Source organism: Haliotis cracherodii, unplaced genomic scaffold, assembly GCF_022045235.1.
Source record: "Haliotis cracherodii isolate W230 unplaced genomic scaffold, xgHalCrac1.p SCAF_13, whole genome shotgun sequence".
NCBI lineage: Eukaryota > Metazoa > Mollusca > Gastropoda > Lepetellida > Haliotidae > Haliotis > Haliotis cracherodii.
In genome coordinates this window covers 14,860,355-14,882,419 of record NW_027266268.1, presented here as the reverse complement: position 1 = coordinate 14,882,419, position 22,065 = coordinate 14,860,355, and the positions used below count along the sequence as shown (strand labels likewise).

General features: G+C 41.0%; 1 protein-coding gene across 1 annotated transcript; it reads left to right on the top strand.

The window, feature by feature from the left end:
• Nucleotides 1-1,865: 1,865 nt before the first annotated feature.
• LOC139458466 (basic salivary proline-rich protein 1-like) lies at nt 1,866-21,123 on the top strand. Its single transcript, XM_071239904.1, has 8 exons — nt 1,866-1,889; nt 11,784-11,907; nt 13,148-13,600; nt 14,062-15,093; nt 16,387-16,462; nt 17,534-17,598; nt 19,153-19,192; nt 21,000-21,123. Exons 1-8 carry the CDS (start codon nt 1,866-1,868, stop codon nt 21,121-21,123), a joined length of 1,938 nt encoding a protein of 645 aa, XP_071096005.1.
• Nucleotides 21,124-22,065: the final 942 nt, after the last annotated feature.

The window sequence follows — 22,065 nt, the reverse complement described above, 5'->3', positions numbered from 1 at the left end:
ACATAAGAAAATGAAAATGGAAAATAAATAAATGAAGGTTGATTGGTGTTGGTTTATAACATCCAACGACATAAGAAAGTGAAAATGGAAAATAAATAAATGAAGGTTGATTGGTGATGGTTTATAACATCCAACGACATAAGAAAGTGAAAATGGAAAAAAGAAAGAAGTGAAGGTTGATTGGTGTTGGTTTATAACATCCACCGACATAAGAAAGTGAAAATGGAAAATAAATAAATGAAGGTTGATTGGTGTTGGTTTATAACACCCACCGACATAAGAAAGTGAAAATGGAAAATAAATAAATGAAGGTTGATTGGTGTTGGTTTATAACATCCATTGACATAAGAAAATGAAACTTGGGAAAAAGAAATAGCGGTTGATTACAAAATAACAAATTTAAACATTCCTCTGTAACAAATGTATATATAAACGCTTGAGTAATATTTCTTTAAACGTTAGCGTTATATGTAAAAGCATCGCATCAAATTGCTTCTATGGGACTCCGTTACAAATAAATATATTTGAATGAAGGTACATAAACATAAATCAAATCATTTTCAGTGACAAATCAAATTAGTCAATCCGGGATTAGCCCGTATCGCGGTTCTTGGGTTTGAAACTGTGCACCGATACTAAACTTGGTCTGTCACACCCGGGGGGTTAAGCGACTACGAGCTGATTTGTAAGCATCACCCCGCGTAAGCTGACGACACTTCCTGATAAATGTGAAATATTATTCTAAACGGCAAGTCACCCATCCAAATCACCCACCATCAAGCGTTGACGCTATTTTTTTTAAATCCGTGTGGATTCTGGGAAAGATTGGTCCTCATCAACCTTTGCTTGACTAGGAGGCGATTAAATGGATCGGGTGTCAGGCTCAGAGACGTGGTTGTCCTCCTGGCATGGTACCCAGACGGCGTTTGACATTACGTTGCTCATAATGTCAATCATTGGTTTGTCTCGTCCATACTCGATCAGTTAGGGGTGATAAAGCTGAATATAGCTCTGCGTTAAACAACACACAACCGTATAAACAAAGATTCAATTCTGTGTTTCACGAGCAGGAATGGCAATTTATCAGCAGGGGGCAGGAGGGGCATGAACAAATGGCACAGTTCTATTTTTTTTAAATAAAAACCTTCTAAATTCAAACATTAGTTCGGGGCTAGTCATGTAATAGATAGAGATGTTAAGTGTATTCTTTGGGTGTCATGAAACAAATGTTACATAATTTGATACAGCCTAATCCGCTCCATACTCTCCATTACATATGACCAGTCCATGAGCTGTCATGATCATAACTCCGCTACCAGAAGCCATAATACATTGTAGGCGTCGATTCTCTATTCTACAAGCCCGTTACGACAAATACAACATAATCCATTATTCAGTCAAGTAATGACAGACATGAATACATGACACCTTTCCTAACAGTTCTCATGTTTATGTTCTCCAACTTCTAAATCCTATCAAAGACTTGATGACAAACGGTTTTCATATAAACTGAAAGTAGTGTCACCCGGTTACAACAAACACGAGTATATATTTAGAACAAAGAAATACCATTACATATATTGTGTCGTCTTCATCCACTCCGAACAAAACCTAACGTCAAGTTGTGTGGTAAATACGATCTGTTACCAAGATGACTTCGGTCAAGAGCACGTTCTGTCAATTACGTGTGGCGAACAAAGACAGATGGTGCTACTTGTCACACAACTGTCCATCAACTGTTTGTCCCGTTCACGGTGTGGGCGGAGTCTCCAGAAGAAACGAAATAAATAACAAATTTTATGTAAAAACTTCAGAGTCACTCGCAAGCCGCTCTCTGTACAGACCCTGGACGTACTGCACCCACAATGGCATTCCTTCGAATATTAGCGGTAAGTGGGCATTCATTCTGAAACTAAAATTGATAAGAACGAAACATGAAAATAGGTTTAAACACAGAAAGACACTTCATTATTTTCTTTCTTTTTTTCAAAAGAAGAATACTCGATTTGTTAAAAGCTTAAAACATTAGGTCATTTTAAAGTTGGTTACTTACTTTTACAAAGGCTCTTGCATTCACATTAAGAAATTACATACACAACCTTATTATTATTATTAGTAGTAGTAGTATTAATAGTAGTAGTAGAAGTAGTAGTAGTAGTACCTCTAATACCTCTTCTACTCTTAAATCAGAGGAACTCTTCGTGACCATTTCATGTCCTTCTTCAGTTTATCTTTGAAAGCGCCGATATATTCTGATGTCATTGAGAATAACCGTCGGGCTGTGTGACGTCAAAGTTCAAAGTTTCAAAGCTCATAATTTAGCTTGTTATTCATTTTCAACATGTATGTCAACATTTATTTATCGTAATTAGTAGTTTAAGTTGTTTAAAACTGTTTGATATGCGAGACAGCTGATGACAAATTTCATCTTGAAACATATTAACCTTACTCGATTTTAAACTGAGATATATTTGAAAATAGAATCAAACATACAAATTGAGCTCTACTCATAGGGAAAGCTCGAATACGGTTATAAAGTCAAATGGTGGCACCAGGTAGTCGCACCCGAGCTTTCTGAAGCAGATGGTTAACGTACGTCAACTGACTGACTGTGTGTCCGGATGTCCCAGACGCGTGTGATGGTGCTCATGCTACACTCCACTGGTGCCTTAGGTCCAGACCGAGCTATGTCCAGATCGCCGTCATACATACAGATAACTGTAACATGTTTCACAACAGTATTCACTCGCTCATTTTACTTGTATTCCATTCGGGAACATCGTCTTATTGTTATCACTGTTTTCATTCATTGTTTGACCATTTCAGTATAAACTATGGTTCAGGGACTTTGAGACAGACTATCGGAATCATACAATCTTTAGTTGGTTGGTTGGTTTGTTTGTTGTTTAACGCCGCACTCAGCAATATTCCAGCTATATGACGGCGGTGTAAATAATCGAGTCTGGACCAGACAATCCAGTGATTAATATCCTGATCATCGATCCACGCAATTGGGATCGATGACATGCATCAACCAAGTCAGCGAACCTGACCACCCGAACCCGTTAGTCGCCTTTTACGACAAGCATAGTCGCCTTTTACGGCAAGTATGGGTTGCTGAAGACCTATTCTACCCCGGAATCTTCACGGGTCTTTAATTCGAATTATATTAAATGAATGGCAAAGGGTAGCCTAGTGGTTAAAGCGTTCGCTCGTCACGCCGAAGACCCGGGTTCGATTCCCGACATGAGTACAATGTGTGAAGCCTATTTCTGGTGTCCTCCGTCGTGATGTTGCTGGAATATTGCTAAAAGCGGCGTAAAACCAAACTCAACCACCACCTTAATGCCGTGCATCAGGCAGGGTAACAACAAGTACTATCTTTTAACGTCTTTTGGTATGACGCGGTCGGGAATCGAACCCCGGACCTTCCGCTCTCCGGGCGTACGCGCTACTACTCGCGAAGTTTATCTTTTACGTAAATCACATTTCTATGTGATGTAGACAATGTCCATTGTAAATTGAAACTTCAGTGATCTCAATGAAGAAAATCTAAAAGGCCGCGAAAACTTAGCAATAATTTCTCTCAAGGATTATTGCAACCATTTCAACATAAGTGAAACAGCCATCGGTCAAATCATATTGACAATGAATATAAGGAAATTACAAGTGGCCTTTACGTTATTTTGTGTGTATATTTATACAATGATGACACCAGGTATTAATGAAACGGTTAATCCCAGATTCCATTGTTAGCTATTGTTAATCTCAGATCAGCATCACTTCGGGTTTTACTCCCACATCTAGCAGACCCGCGTGAAATACTTATAAAAGGGGAGTTATACGAAATTTACTTACACTCATTCACACACACGCACACACATTCATGCACGCACTCGAAAACGACCTTCACTATCGTAAATTGCAGGTCAATTCCGTAATTTCAAAAAGGGCGAATAGTATTATTTGACCAAGGATGAATAAAGTTAGTTTTTGTAGAACATTTGTTTTATAGGCACCACCCCATTCCTCGGGTATCTTATAATCACAAACGCTGCCACGGTTGAGTTATCCCACTGTCAATGTGTGTTACCCATGTGGTCAAATGGATAAGTCCCGATCATATCCAATTTTCAGAGTGAGTGGGTGAGTTGGGTTTAACGCCGCTTTAAAGAGTATTCCTGTTATGTCACGGCGTGCCAGCGTAATGTGGGATGAAAGATGAAGTGATACAGGTCTCAGACGTTTACCACTTCCGTGAAAACCACGAGCACGGGTATGGTGCTGACAAACCTAGGAACTTAATCGGGGCCAACCCACAATCATAGGTTTCTGGCGTGCCCAAGGGACGCAATTCTGCACAGCGAATCGCGGCGCCTTAGACGACTGATATTGCTGGAATATTGCCGAAAGCGGCGTAAATCGAACTCACTCACTCGCTCACGTTTCCGGAAGCAATTTCTTGAGTATCAAATAATAATTTTTGACATATATATAGTTACATCCGAACAGGCAAAAAAAGCCATATAGATAATTCTACAACGTTTAATGTAGTAAGCCCCTATCTCACATACACGATTTAAGAAATTGCGAACACGATTTAAGAAAAGTTGAAAAATCGTGTTGATTCGTGTTCAGATTCGTGAGTGTGAGATAGGGGCTTTACTAAATCAAGTTCCACCATTTAACACTTTGGAACCGATACCTAGAGTCAACCCAATGTCTGTACATGTCTCAATGATGCATCTCCAGAGAACACATAATCTCATGATCGGGTCATTCTACAGAAAATGGCATAAAGTTGTCGCTGACTCAAACATGCTATTCTTTTGTTGTTGTTTTAAAATGACAACAATTTTCACATGTCTGTTTCATCACTATCAAATGGGGATATTAAATCATAAAAACTCATTTTATCATGTTCGAATTCATTCTGCCCCTTTGTATGTTTCATACGACAAGTATAAGTTACTTGGGAACAAATCTAACCCCGTGTGCCTACGAGTTGGATTTCTGTAACTGGAGGAAACAACTACCACTAGCTCCAATGTTACAACCATTACACTATTTATCTGGGTCCGTGTAGTGTCAGCCTAGCTTCAGTCCTCATCCTCAAGATGACAAGCACCTCCTTGGAATTAGTGACAGCGTACACGTCTCCGTGAGTTTCAGTCCTTCAAATCCCCTGACTGAACCATGAGTCTAGGTAGGGTCGTGACTAAAAAACAAAATATTCCGTCATTTGTAACAAATGAGAGGTCATAAATAGAACGCAGCATGTGAGTTGCTGATGCCTTTCCTCTGTCATCATTCAAACTAGTTTTTTATGTTAAACATTCTAAAAATACAAACATTATGTTGATAACACGGATATAGCTGAACAGGCAATATAAAGAATGTCGTTGTCATCGACAGTTTCCATCGTAGCTTAAAAAAATAAACTATCGTGTATACAAATGTTCTGAACAAAAATTCTATGTCGCTGATATGAGGAAGTGAGTAGGAATATCAGATCCTTTGAAACACGATAAGGAGAGAGGAATTTGACTTAGAGACACATTGCAACAGATATGGCGTAATATACCAAATAAAAAATGAACTGAAACCCATTGAATAATAGGTTGAGTTTGTAAAGGTAAGCATGAATGAGAGAAGCCCTGCAACCTTTTTAAGTATGACGTCATTACAAGACAGCTAATCTGGGATCCGAATCTTTTAGTTCGATGTTTAAACTTTATTTATCCATTTCATGGCGTTTTCTTACCGATTTACTTATTTTATTTATTTACGTTATAAATACTTATAATTATGACGATACTGTAATGCAAACATAGTTTGTATGTGCTGAATCTAGTAAACTGTGAAGGTGTCACGATATCACAAGTCATGACATCTTGGGCGTAAGGATGCACAGGCTATGGTATTTTAAAATTTGAATGGGATGATTAGATTTAGGAATTTTCTTTAAAAATTAAAGCATTGTGATTCTGGAGTTATTATTCTCGTTCTCTTTACACCTTCATGCTAATCACTTATTGATACCACAAATTATAAACTGTGATCCGTTCGATATATACCTACGTCATTTATAAACACATTCATATTTTTTACATCCAAAAGTGTCAGTATACTTTCCATTTATTTTTTTATATTATTATGTTTATTTTGATATTATTTTTTATCCTTTTTTCATTTTTATTTATATATTTATTCATGTATTTTTATTATTTTTTGTATAAAGGAGGAGAATATATGGATGTCAAATTCCTCATAATAAAGAAGTTGACATTCATATATTCTCCTCCTTATGTGTATCACTTCTAAATGCCTTTCAAAGACCTGATTTATTATTATAATTTTATTTGCTTTTTTTTTTTTTTTGGTTGGTTTGTTGTTTTGTTTGTTTGTTTTTTTTGTTTTTTTGGGGGGGTGGTGGTATCCGTTATACATCCTATCCTTACGTCGCAATCAAACGTGAAACACAAGTGTTTGAATGGAAAGTTAAATGTCCAGTTCCTGGGGGGGGGGGGGTATTCTTTTATACTGAACTGAAGGATGTTTTTTCGCAAACTTTACTGCTACACGGGGTTTTATAAAACATTTTTCTACGCAGGTGCATGGTCCTGAATAATTATGAGAGCAACTACTATTATTTAATGTCACTGCAGGATACATTTTATAACCACGGGATATGTACATGTATATCCAAAGGGCGTTCTCGTAAACTTTTAGTTTAAGCACACAAATGGGCCATTGTGTCAAAATGCATTCTTGGGGAAGCGGACAAAATTAACATGTTTTGCTGTGTCTTGACATTCTTCTTGTACGTATAATTCCGGAATAGAATAGGTCTTCAGCAACCCATGCTTGTCGTAAAAGGTGACTATGCTTGTCGTAAAAGGCGACTAACGGGATCGGGTGGTCAGGCTCGCTGACTTGGTTGATACATGTCATCGATCCCAATTGCGTGGATCGATGCTCATGATATTAATCACTGGATTGTCTGGTCCAGACTCGATTATTTACAGACCGCCGTCATATAGCTGAATATTGCTGAGTGCGGCGTTAAACAACAAACCAACCAATCTTGTACCGTAACGTATTAACGTTTCGTTCCGTGAGGGATTCACCCTGATATATGCTGGTTTCAAAAATATATTTTACCACTTAAAGTAACTCGACCTCTTTACCATCGATCACCACTTTAGCCTGAATGTACCCCCTGAATGTACCTTTTCGTTCGGCAGAATTGCTATTCCGAAAAGGGGCGGTCGAGTTGCCTTGTGGTTAAATCGTTCACTCGTCACGCCGAAAACACGAGTTCGATTCTGGTGTCCCCCGCCGTGATATTGCTGGAATATTGCTGAAAGCGGCGTAAAACCCAAACTCACTCACTCACACACTCACTGGACCGTATTAAGCACACGAATCGTTAAAAAATCAGACGAAAACGGTATGGTATCTGGGGCAGAATGGTTCCAGTGCACCCTTTATCATCGTATGAGCCGATTCTTGGGGATGAGGTGGTTATTCCAGAATGGTTCCAGTGCACCCTTTATCAAGGATGATTATAATATAATATTACAAGCTTTAGAAATATCTACCCGTATTTAAATAATGATGACTCTCTCATTGGAATCGATATCCGACCTCGGCAATCTCCATTGTATACACAGATGGGTATTTCCCGCATATTCTCACAATCTTCACGTCGATTACCCGAACCTTCCCTCCAAATACAGAGTGTCATTTCTCTCCCGCTTTTTGGTGCGATCGTTCGGCCATCGTTGCCCAGCTACATCTATGGGGAACAACTCACAATTGCAAGACGCTTCCCTCTCAAAAATACCACGATATCGAGTTACAAGCGCATGTTCGAATCTCAAGAAAAGACGTCATGATAGAACAATGTTTTATCGTAATATAAACCACGCTTCTTTCTTCATTATATTTTGCGGTTTATCGCGTGGCTATCATATATTATGTATTGCAATATGTTGCCTAGCTGCCACCAAGATGGCATGGATCGTTGCTCATGCTGTCAACCACTGGTTTGCCTGTCCAGACTCGATTTCTAACAGGTCGACATGAAATACCTTGAATACTTTTAAGAGCGTTGGAAAACAACTTTTACTCACACAACACGCAACCCTTGAAGATCCAGGGTAGAATAGGTCTTCAGCAATCCATGCTTGCCGTAAAAGACGACTATGCTTGTCGTAAAAGGCGACTTACAGGATCGGGTGGTCAGGCTCGCTGTCTTGGTTGATGCATGTCATTGATCCCATTGATTACGTAGATAGATGCTCATGATGTCAATCACTGGGTTGTCTGGTCAAGACTCGATTATTTACAGACCGACGTCATATAGCTGGGATATTGCTGAGTGCGGCGTTAAACAACAAACCAACCAACCAATCATAGTTAATGAGAAAATCCTCACATTTTCAAAAACTCGAAATATATTTATCAACTAGAATGTATTTATATATTGTAGATAGCAAGTACATGTCTTGTAAGTCTTCGTGTTTTTATAAATCACTAGTGTAGATACTCAAACACGATATTCTCATGTTGACATATATGTAACACCTATCGTCACGATAGGTCATCGATCAAGAGACATAGGTTGGTGGCATAAATGGTGATCCATAAATTATATGGGCGGTGATAGCGGCTTCGCATGGTGTCTCCATACGAAATCCTATAATGTTTCAAACTGTGTGTTTTTACTATGCCGACCTCTGTTCAAGGGTACGTTGACTTTGTACTGTGCCGGATGTAGGTCAATCCCGGAGTAGGTTTACCTCAAATGAGGTTTGGCAAATGAACGACTATGTTATTTTACGGTACAAATCGTAAATAACCCAAAATACTGGTTCTACTACTCAGTATTTGTTTACAAGCTGATGTCCAGCAAAAAAACTATAAAAGTATATTTATGTTATAAATGCACTAACATTTTCTCTCCAAGGCTACACGGGAAGTCGTTAAACAAAACATTTGTTTCTTTTGGTTAACACCGTACTCTGCAATATTCCAGCTATATGACGACTATCTGTAGACAATCCAGAGATTGATATCATGAGCAATGAGCATCAAAGCAAAAAGACATGATTATTGTTTGGAAATGACTTTATTTTCAAATGTCCCGCTTGCTCACTGATAATGTTCCTCTTGACACGTAAGCTCTTTCAATGTTTTAGTGGGAGCCTTTGTAGTTTTTAACAAATATTGCACATTCATTGACTTTCGGGTACTTGTATTTGTGTGTGTGTATTCCCGAGAGCATGTTTTCAGTCGAGAACATGGGTAATCACGATTCCAAACACTTGACGGTATTAATGACACAGAAATACCCGTATTGACGAAATACAAAGACATGTCCTTTGACGTTTTATGTAATGACGTCACAGACTACCATTGTTGACGTTCCGGCGTTCTCGACACGTTATTCAATGAATATAACATCATATCCATATGTAAACTATCGATTATATAAGTATGTCATTCTTCTAATCATCACTCATGTATTATATATACAAACACAAATCAGAATCAGTATTAGCTGTCTGAATTAAAAAAATCTTCGTGATTAATTTTAAATATGAACTAATGAGGAAATATTTCTTAATTTAAAGATGCTAATCTACTAATATTTCAATAGTGTTTGTTGGTTTGTATTGTTGTTCGTTTGTTTGATAAAAAGGTTCTGTTTTGTTGATTACTTTGATATCAGTAGGAACTATTACAGCTGAACGGATGCATGTCACTTCGAAAGCATTAAAACCCCTTTTCTCTAAAAGTAGCGTTTCATTTTATTATGAATAATTAATTCTTTGAGAAGAAACTGGATTACTGCAGAAAAATATTAAGCGTTAAATGTGCAGAAATATATTTCATGTTACAGTAATCCTTGCAATGTATGTTTCCATTTATGAGAGTACATGACGTCATTTTGTTCCCTGTCAACGTTATTTGACAGGTGACAGTTGTGATTGACAGGTGTACATATACAGGCATATGTCCACAATATGGGACTTACCTGCTCATCAGTTGAGACAGGTAACACGTGAGAAGGGGAAATGTCTCTTTCGTTCGTCACATACGACACGACTTTGTGGATGACCTAGTTAAATTGCATCGGGAAAGCCTGTTTAAAATCACTTGGCTTGCAAAATATGTTTATGTCCGAAGGATAGGTTGTCGAAAAATATTAGTTTCAAACTGTTAGTTATAATTTAATGATCCCTTAAAAGCATATAGGTATGGTGAAAGGTTTGTTGTAAGGAAATGAAAGGAACGTTCTATGTGTAATGACCTTCTTGCGAACACCTGGTGTCATCACTCATTTTCGGCGATCCATTTATTTGAAATGAACATTAGTAGTAATGTTTAAATGACATTGTCAACCATACAGGCGAGTTTTGTCCCATTCACGTTGAACAGAACTTAAAATAGGCACTAGGTGTAATACTGTAACGCACACTTTTAGTTTGGGCATTGGTTTAGAAATATTATCTTTCAAATGAAGCCTGATATTGGGTTGGTAAACAAGACAGAAGACCTTTTTCAGTTCGTCACTAATTTGGTCTTGAGGCAACAACTGGTTTTAGGATTATACCGTAATAACGTATCTCAAAGTCAGTGGTAAAGATAGTATTTATGCGATACGTGAAAATGAATTAAGAATATTGGTAAACATATATTATACTTATATCTTCCAATAAGATCAATTGCTCATTCATTTTTCTCGAAAACTGTTTTCGGTTGTACATCAGAAACCATGTTTAATGTTATGAACAATGGGCTATGATGGCTGTGCACTGCACTCATAAATCGCATATTCTACTATGCTCCGTGCTTTATTTTACATGAACTATTGAAAGATGCAGTTCACAGCCGCGAAATGGAAACAATGCCACAATATATTCAATAGAGTAAATAGAATTTAGAAAATATTCTCCACCAATATGGCTATCTTGCTACAAATCACTTCCCAATACTGGTATATTCGTGTTCTCTTGGCATTATGTTTGAGCAATTAACACGTGAAGGTTGTCATTAACTGAAGCTAACATACACTAGTTAACGCCGCAATAATCTAAACGACGTTACCTTAAGGCTGGGCTCATTTGTAATGCTAGCAAATTGGTTCATGTTGTTCAAATAATTCTTTCTGCTGGTTCAAATTGGTACATTAGGTTTAACGATAAGCTTACTTTCCTAGAGACACTGTATAAGTTTCACAATTTGTATTAATTTCAATGTCTTGATATTGACACCAGAACATGGAGCAAAGTTTCAATTTGAAATAACTGCATATCGAAAACAGGAAAAGTAACATATGTATGGAAATGTATTCTACCCTTTTTAAGGGCGGGGGAAACGTAATGAAACAGAACAACAGTTTTACTTATGTCCTGTTATAAATTATAATCATGTAATAAAATTACCAGTTTCGTACTTCATATAAACAGTACAGCCTGGTCATAATGCACTTTTGTTCTTTGGAAAATATGGCATGGAAGGTGAAATTAGAACCTTGTTGACATGATAAAGAAACGTTATAAGAACCAAAAACATATCCAGTTCATATGTATTTATTCAAACATGACTTAGCCAAGATAGATATATATGATGAATATTAATATGGGTTGAAAGATGTTTTGACTCAATTCTATCCGACCATTGCAGACTTCAGGTCAGGCAGGGCTATTGGAGGAGGTAACCTGTTTGAATATATATTTGTTAATGTTTCTTCTGTTATGTTTGTCTGGCAGGTGAGCTTCTGTGTGCAGATGACATCAGCTATGATGCCGACGGGACCACAGTCCACACAGCAGGTTTCTGGCAGCGTTGACATGTTCGTCATGGACCCAAACACCGCCAATGCAGCTCTTGGAGGTAACATTAACTACAACAACGTTTCCTGGAATTAATCAAGGAAATATTATCAAGAAGCAATGAGAACCACAGGCAGTATGTGGCCATCGGCTACAAACTATCCTGCAGATTCTTCAGAATCACATTACTGCATAATATAGTCAATATAGAGTTCCTACTCTGTTGTAATTATGTTATGGTTGAATACAAATTATCATTGGTATTTTTAGTCCATGTTAGTTCAGATGCTTCGACTCATATCGAAGTTATTATTCTCGGAGTCAACCATGAGCGGGATTTTTGAAGATGACTTGGTAGCGTTGGTAGTCACTAAAGAAACTAGATCTAGGAACAATGAACATGTACTTATAAATTGCTTGTTGATATTTGTATTCTGTTTATGACTGTTGTAATATTTTTGTTTTGATTGGAAACTTTAATCACATCTCGACTGTAAGTTAATTACCACTAAAACATGATTACCTATTAATATAACACCACATACATTGATGGAAGACATTGATTTCACAATACTTTCATGCTCGTGGGTTTCACCAACGCTTTAAACAACTTGTAACTTCATCACTCCGGGCTTTGCTCGGTGCTGAGAAGCCGAGGTATCACATAAATTCTGTTCAATGTGGTAAAACCAACTCACGAATTCACGGACATTATCAATAACATTGATATCCTGAGTCGTGTGACTGGATATAGGAGCTTGTTTGAGTTAATTTCATTGTATGGAGGGACAAGTTGACTTTGATAGTTGTATTGCAGAACGATATGGCATGGGGCAAAACCTACTTCTATAAGTAGTAAAATCCGGTCTTATTGTGTCTTTATCGTCTCCCTAGATCTGTTAAATATTGTCGTGTTGTTTTCTGGTCGATTTTGAACAGGCATGAACGATGGTTAGGCTAGTGGTTAATGCGTCCGCTCGTCATGCCAAATACATGGTTCAGTTCCCAACGTGGGCAGAAAATGTGAATTAATTTACTGACGTCGTCATTATATTTCTGGAATGTTGTTAAAAGTAGCGTGAAACTATATTATTGATATTTCTTTAAGAGACATTGCAGTACTAGGTGAGTATAAGATTTATGGATGAACAGCTTCTTACAATTAGGAACGATGTTTCGGTGTGGCTTCACTTGCTTAATAACGGTGTTGGAACCTAACCCGAAACATCGCTCGTAATTGTAATAAAGAAGTTGTTCATCCATAAATCTTATCCTTACTTACATTATTCATATGTTCACAGGCTCAGAGACCGTCGTGGCCCCTAGCGATCCTTCCCTAACCAACATCGTACCAAACGGACCGCAACCACAGCCCGCACCAGCAATTGTACCCACCCAGCTGACCGACCCTAGCGTACCCCAGCCAGTGTACATAGATCCCGTCATTTCTGATCCTATCCCCCAAACAGAACCAGGCACCGCCGTCCCTCCAAATGCAAATATTCCTGTTGATCCCGCCCAGAATGCAGTAACTAATCTTGACCCTACCGCACAAGCGCCGATAGGGGTTGACGGTACGGCTAAACCTTTCACCCCTACAGTTGCAGGCCAGGAACCCCCACTCCCTTCAGGGACAGCCCCTGTGGGTACCGGGACAGAACCCGCATCCACCCTACCACCATATGATCCTAATCCCTTTCAGCAGGGGTCAGCCGCTCCATCACTACCTGCAGACAACAGTCTTCTGACCCAAGGTAGGTGTAATTGTGCCATAATAATGTTTAACTCTAGGACGTTATTGAGCAGCCTGAAACTACCCATGACGATAGACCCGTGAAGATCCGGGGTAGAGTAGGTCTTCAGCAGCCCATGCTTGCCGTAAAAGGCAACTATGCTTGTCGTAAGAAGCGACTAACAGGACTGACTTGGTTGAGGCATGTCATTGTATTCCAATTGCTTGGATCGATGCTCATGGTGTCAATCACTGGATTGTCTGGTCCGGCTCAATTATTTACAGACCGCCGACATATAGCTGGCATATTGCTGGTTGCAGGGGTAAACAACATACAATACACTACAATACTATTCCATGACGATTAAAAAGAAATTGAATATTCTTTTATATTGTTTAGCAGGTGCTATGCTCAACCAAAATGTTAAATGCCAAAATGTAGGTGTACGTCCAGCTCTCGAATTACGAGCTTACATTTTGCAGCTTTAAGTCAAGGTGCCCCACCTCCTCTTCCAGCAAACGACACTGCAGGGCCAATCCCATTCACAAACCCACCTGTAGGAACAGCCACACTGCCTTTGGAACGGACAGCTGCAGGTGGGCCAGCGTCTTTCATGGGCGGGGCACCTCTGCCGAATGAACCACCATCACCAACGGGAGGAGCTCAATACCAGTACATGCCACCACCACCAACGGGAGGAGCACCTCTGTTGAATGAACCATCACCACCAGCGGGAGGAGCTCAATACCAGTACATGCCACCACCGCCAACGGGGGGAGCACCTCTGTTGAATGAACCATCACCACCAGCGGGAGGAGCTCAATACCAGTACATGCCACCACCACCAACGGGGGGAGCACCTCTGTTGAATGAACCATCACCACCAGCGGGAGGAGCTCAATACCAGTACATGCCACCATCACCAATGGGCGGAGCACCTCTCCTGAATGCACCATCATCTCCAACGGATGGGTCTACTGTGCAGAACGCGTCATCAATACCAACGGGTGGAGCACCAATCCAGTACATGTCACCACCACCAACAGGCGGAGCACCGCTGCTAAGTGCACCATCATCATCACTGCTTGGCGCAGTATCGTCACCAGCCGGTGCAATGCCAAATGCGTCATCATCAACAGGTGGAGCACCTTCCGCAAGTGGACCACTACCTTTTGCAACAAGCAACCCTTTCATGGCAATGGCCGGATCTAGACCTTCATCAAATCCTTATAGTCCTAATCCATATCAAAGAAGTCCATACCAGCAGTCACCCTTCGGGTCCAACCCTTTCCAGCGTCCATTTAGCCCATGGGGACAACCTTCGTATAATTCATTCACGAGTGGCGGGCCATTGGACCAGTTCTCCGGCTCGATGAACCAGATGGGACAAATGAACCAGATGGGCCAGATGGGACAAATGAACCAGATGGGTCAGATGGGACAAATGAACCAGATGGGTCAGATGGGACAAATGAACCAGATGGGACAAATGAACCAGTATAATCCATTCAACGGTAAGTTACTTAACTATACCCAGGTGCGATTCTCTGTGTATCCTCGTATCACCTGATGAAAAATCATTATCAAAGATTTATTTACCTCCATTGCTTGACGACGGGCCATTATCACGCCCGTTGTTGGGTGACGTCATGGGGATAGGGAAAGGTGACGTCACGTTCAATAGTGACGTCATCTGGTTTGTTCTATGACGTTTCCATATTTGTAAAAATGTGTCAATGAAATTCGTGTTGATCGCAGTGAATGTTTCAAAACCGATAGTGTTGTTTATTTTTAAATGACAACACATTCTATCCATTTTAGCTATAATAACGGTAACGCTACTATTGCAGGGCATTATGATTTGCAGAAGCCCTCGAACCTTTCAATACAGTCCTTCGTCGGGCAGTTAATGGAAGACCTCGGTCTTCTGCAAATGATAATGCCCTGAAAAATAGCGTTACCCTTATATGAGCAGGCCACTGTAACTTGATAATGCCCTCGTATTGCTTGACGACGGGCCATTATCACGCCCGTTGTTAGGTGACGTCATAGGATAGGTATAGGTGACGTCACGTTGAATAGTGACGTCATCTGGTTTTTCTATGACGTTTCCATATTTGTAAAAGTTGGTCAGTGACATTCGTGTTGCCCTCGGTCTTTTCAACTGCCTTCGTCGGGAAGTTAATGGAAGAGCAAATGATAATGCCCTGAAATAATGCGTTACTTTTATATTAGTGAGAGAGTGAATACTGTGAAACGCCGCAGTCAGCTTTTTCATATTAGTGAGAGAGTGAATACTGTGAAACGCCGCAGTCAGCTTTTTCATTGGGGTATGGAAACAATCTAGCCTAGCCCAGACAAACCACTGGCTGAAATTTATTAGAAACGTCCAACACCGTCGGGATGCAGTGACATGCAAACAACCAAGTTACCGAGCTTGAAAACATATCCATTTACAAGCAAAGGTTATGGGGACAAATCCGACTCTGGAATCCCCGTTGTGGTGACTTAAATTAGGATCAGGTAGACATAATATTAATGTGTGACTGTGTGTCATCGTGCCCCAACGATGTGGTCAGTTGTTCATGCTATCGACCACTGGTTTACTTGGTTCTGACTTGATAACTTACACTACGTGATTAAGCTAGAGAAGTGAAGACTGCGGCGTCATTGTATAGACAACATTCACTCACCTGCCTCGAAGGCCTATTTAAACAACTTAGTGTAACTTGTTGGAATGTGTTAGGAAATTGTAAATGAATTGTTTATAATATTATTCAATGATAAACGTATTTACCTTGTTACAGGGTACTACCAACAGCAGCAGCAACAACAGCGACAAAAGCAACAACAACAGTCTCAGTTGCCCTTTCCTTTACTCTTGTAAGTATACATGTTACCCAAAAGGATCTTTGGATTCTTCTATACTTGGTTATGAAATTGAATGACCCATTGAACTATACGGATACGAGGGCGGTGTGGTAGCCTAGTGGTTAAAGCGTTGGCTCGATACGCGGAGACCCGGGTTTGATTCCATGGGTACAATATGAAAAGCCCAGTTTCCGGTGTCCCCTGCCGTGTAGAGTAACATCTAGTCTCTGAAATGAACACATCTTACAAAAAAGAGTTGTTAAATAAATAAATATATAAAAAGGAGCCCAGAGACTCTCTTTCCGATACTGTAGTAATCTAGACTTGCCCACTATTATAGGCTTGCATGGGCTGTTTTGGATATATATATGTCAGGGTCTGGAACCGACTTCCCGCCGTGATATTGCAGCAGTATTGCGAAAAGCGGCGTAAAACCATATTCACTCGCTCGCTCTATTGATGCGGAAGAAAGATTGAATAGTTCTCTGTCTTTTTTTTTGAGATAGAGTATTCCTTTAACCCTTTCCTTTTCTTTATTGTTGTGCTTAAATATGTTTGACAACTGTGCTTCTAGATACAACTTTGATTTTATGTGAAAAGCTTGTTTACACAATGCCATTCAGAAAGTGGACAAATGTAACAAATGTTGTATTTGGTATAACACTTTCTTAGTAAAGTACAGATTCTCGTACTGTTATTGGGTTGAGGGATGCCATACTTGGGATAACAAATCTCGCAGTGTGGGTTCGAATCCCGGACGGAACTCAACCCCCAAAAGTAGATGGATGCTACTGATGTCAATCAATGGATCATCTGGCCCGAAAATGTGAAGACTGACGACATATAGCTGGGTTATCGCTTAGTGTGGTGTTAAACAACAAACAAACAAACAAATAGCCAATGATCGTTGAAATTTGATCTTTCATCAGTCAGCACCATACCTGACTGTTTGCTGGTGGTATTCACCAAAGTAGTAAACGGCTTGTCTCAGACATTAAACAGACACACCGGGATCTGACGGAAATACTGTTCAAAGCGTTGTTTCAGCTCACTCATCACTCATTCATCCTATTTCATCTTCAGCTCCCTGTTGGGAGGCGGGGGAGCGGAAGGAGGACTCGGAACGTTGCTGTACCTGCAGGCAATGGGTGAGGACTTTGCACAGTTCCTTAGAAGTGCACTGAACTGTCGATGCTGGGTTTTAAGCAAATGAATATATTCTCTCCCATGGGCTATACTGTTTTCGCTCATGGGCGAAATAGTTTCATAGCGCTATAAATTACCTGGATTAATTTCAAATGAGTTGAATTATGTGTCATGCTACTTGTAGACACACCTTTATGTATTTGCAAAACAAAAAACTGAGTTTTGAGAAAGGAGAATACTCTCGACCATGGGCCACATAGTTAAACTTGCGAATTCGACAATATTTTCTTTTTCATTTTGTCTTATATATTTTGCTTCCGTAGTGTATATACATGAAAACAGTATGTGGAATTTTGTAAATACTTTTGACCAAGACTGGCCACAGTATGGAGAGTTTCTGAAACCTTGGGTTTAAAATTGGACGTGTTCATTCTCCTCCTTAGAAATATATCCATATATTGTAGAAAGGTGTCCCATTATGTGCATGTGAGAGAAAGAAGACCAGTCCTGTTTTCAGTGACATTATGTGAAATGTTTATGATATCATAACATTTTCTGTCACTTAAATTCTGTCATTTAATCAGGGCCAAAACGATCCCTTATCATTCAATGGATATTCTTACTACTGATACAAAGATCCGTGCTACAGACTAACTTGCCTGTATTTCATGTTATTTTTGCCTACCTACAGTCTTTTCCTTCTCCTATTGTGACAGAGATGTCATACTTTCCCTGCGATAGTGCTTCTACTTTATTCTGATTGTTCAAATCACAATAAGAAAACGATAGTTGACACAGCTTGACGGCCGCGCTAGTTTCAGCTTTCGGTTCCAAATTAAACTTAACATGGCTAAATCTACAGATAGCCTTGCTCTACTTTGAAAACAGTTTGAACCATCGAGACCAATTCAATATTGAGCATACTTTACAAAATATAGCAGTTGTTTTCTGGTATGCAGTCAACTATATATAAAGTTCATTATATCATTTGTCATTTGTGAATTAGTTGGGGGGGGGGGGCTTTCTATGTACCCTTTGATGCAAATGTCCCGTGAAGAATCCGGGGTAGAATAGGTCTTCAGCAACCCATGCTTGTCGTAAGAAGCAACTAACGGGATCGGGTGAACATGCTCGCTTACTTGTTTGGTGTATGTCATCGAATCCCATTTGCGTGAATCGATGCTTTTGATGTCAATCACTGGGTTGTCTGTCCAGACTCTATCATTTACAGACAGCCGTCATATAACTGGAATATTGCTGAGTGAGGCGTAAAACAACAAACAACAAACATACTTCAAGTAGAGTTGAAAATTCCCTATAGCCGATGTAGCATTAGAATGAGTTTCGTCTTCAGTAGTGTCGACACAAAAGTAACAATAACGCCTATGAGCTGGCATAGGCGGTTTACAGTGCGGCGTTAAACAACAAACAAACAAATGTTCAACAGTGTACTACCAATGCATGCTGAAAACGGCCAATTATATATAAAATCGTTTAACCATATTGTTACCAGCGACAGTTGAACACTTGTGTTTACATGTTGTCGTCCTTTTCAGGTAACGGTCAACAAGGACAAATGCCACTTCCCCTGATGATGTAAGTTAATGTATACAAGGTTACTGGACCCTTAAAGATTTTGATTTAGAATAGGTTTTCAGCAACCCATGCTTGCCCTAAAAGGCGACTATCCTTGTCGTAAGAGGCGACTAAAGGGAGCGGGTGGTCAGGCTCGCTCACTTGGTTTGTTCATGTCATCGTATCCCAATTCCGTGGATCGATGCTCATGATATCAATCACCGAATTGTCTCCTCTTGATTTTTGACTTGATTATTTACTGACCACCGTCGTAAACCTAGATTATTGGTGAGTGCGGCGTTAATCAACAAACACACACGCAAATGCAAGGTTACCGTCATTCAGTCCAACGTACATCCGTTGAATTGGTTGCCCATATCCACTTTTGGTTTACTAGTGGTACACATTGTGTTAAGTGTAAAGAACACGCATATCCCTCCTCGCCCCACCAAATCTCACCCCACCCCAAACAACCCAATTCCTCCTCACCCCACCCCACCCCCACCCACCCCAATCCCACCTCATCCCAACCAACCCAATCCCTCCTCACCCCAACCAACCCATTCCCTCCTCGCCCCACCAAACCTTACCCCACCCCAACCAACCCAATCCCTCCTCACCCAACCAAACCCCACCCCACTCCAACCAACCCAATCCCTCCTCACCCCAACCATCCCATTCCCTCCTCGCCCAACCAAACCTTACCCCACCCCAACCAACCCAATCCCTCCTCACCCAACCAAACCCCACCCCACTCCAACCAACCCAATCCCTCCTCACCCCAACCAACCAAATCCCTCCTCACCCCACCAAACTCCACCCCACCCACCCCAATCCCCCCTATCCCTCCTCACCCCAACCAACCCAATCCTTCCTCTCACCAACCAACCCACTCCCACCCACCCAAACCAACCCAAACCCTCCTCACCCCACCAAACGCCACCCAACCTCTTATCCCCACAATCCCTCCTCATCCCACCAATGCAAACCCCACACCACCCACACCAACCCAATCCCTCCTCACTCCACCCTACACCAACCAAACCAAACCCTCCTCATCCCACCCAATCCTTCCTCGCCCCACCAATCCCAACCAACCCCAACCAAACCAATCCCTCCTCATCCCACCCAATACTTCCTTACCCCACCAATCCCCACCCACCAGAATCCCACCCAACCCCTCCTCACCCCACCCAATCCCTCCTCATCCCACCCAATACTTCCTTACCCCACCAATCCCCACCCACCAGATTCCCACCCAACCCCAACCAACCCAATCCCTCCTCACCCCACCCAATCCCTCCTCATCCCACCCAATACTTCCTTACCCCACCAATCCCCACCCACCAGATTCCCACCCTACCCCAACCGACCCAATCCCTCCTCACCCCACCCACTCCCTCCTCATCCCACCCAAAACTTCCTTACCCCACCAATCCCCACCCACCAGAATCCCACCCAACCCCAACCAACCCAATCCCTCCTCACCCCACCCACTCCCTCCTCATCCCACCCAAAACTTCCTTACCCCACCAATCCCCACCCACCAGAATCCCACCCAACCCCAACCAACCCAATCCCTCCTCACCCCACCCAATCCCTCCCCATCCCACCCAATACTTCCTTACCCCACCAATCCCCACCCACCCGAATCCCCGCAAAACCCAACCAACCCAATCCCTCCTCACCCCACCAAATCTCTCCTCATCCCACCCAATACTTCCTTACCCCACCAATCCCCACCCACCCGAATCCCACCCAACCCCAAACAACCCAATCCCTCACCACTGAATACATTAAGTGATCTCCATTCAATAATCCATTCCAGGTCCATGATGGGAGGCGGTGGCGGCGAGATCTCACCGCTGATGTACATGATGGGGAGCCAGTCGTCGCAGATGATGCAGAACCCGATGATGATGAGTTTGTTGTTTGGGTCTCTGCTTGGTTGATAGCATACACTGAGTCGCACCTGAATGACGTTTTCATCTGCCTGTTGCGGGGTATCTCCGTACATGGCATTGCATTGTATTTACACATGCATTTCATCATGTCCATCTGTTTGTCGTACATTCAGCCATTCCATCGGTTCATACCATAGCTGCATCCGGGCAACTTGAAGGGATTGGTAACATAGTGCATGGCTTTTGATACTTCAACAAATATGGATATTATTTGCATGTATCATATTATTGTGACTATGAGAATAAAATCTTTTTGTGGAACTCATGTGTGATTGGTCTCGGTAATTGCACAGTAAAACAATGGTTAATGATTATTTCATTCACACTTGGCAGATCAACCTATCGGGCAACAAAAGTATACACTTGAAGAGGGAATTAAATCAAAATATTACAAACGTTATAAAAACGTTACAATACTGCAATCTAGGTCCCAAACACAACCATATGACCATTTCGTAATTGTTTCAATCTAGCCACCATCAAACATGAGTGTATACTTTCTTTTGCCCGTCAGTTTGTTAAATAATCGAGTCTTGACCAGACAATCCAGTGATTGAAATCGTGTGCATCGATCCGCGCAAATGAGATACAATGATATGCATCAACCATATATATATATATATATATATATATATATATATATATATATATATATCCACCATGTCGGGCGATACATGCATGACTCCTTGATGGCATACTGTTGATTCAATTGTCCTTGGTATTTCCCGCCATTTCGCCTGATCGAATAGCTACCGCCTCCGTGGTCTGGTGGTGGAGCGTCCGCCCGGAGAGCGGATGGCCCGGGGTAAGATCCCTGACCGCGTCATACCAAAAGACATTAAGAGATGGTACTTGTTGTTACCCTGCCTGGCGCTCGGCTTTGAGGGGCTTAAACAAAGACTTGTCGGCACGGAGTCAGTATACTGTGTC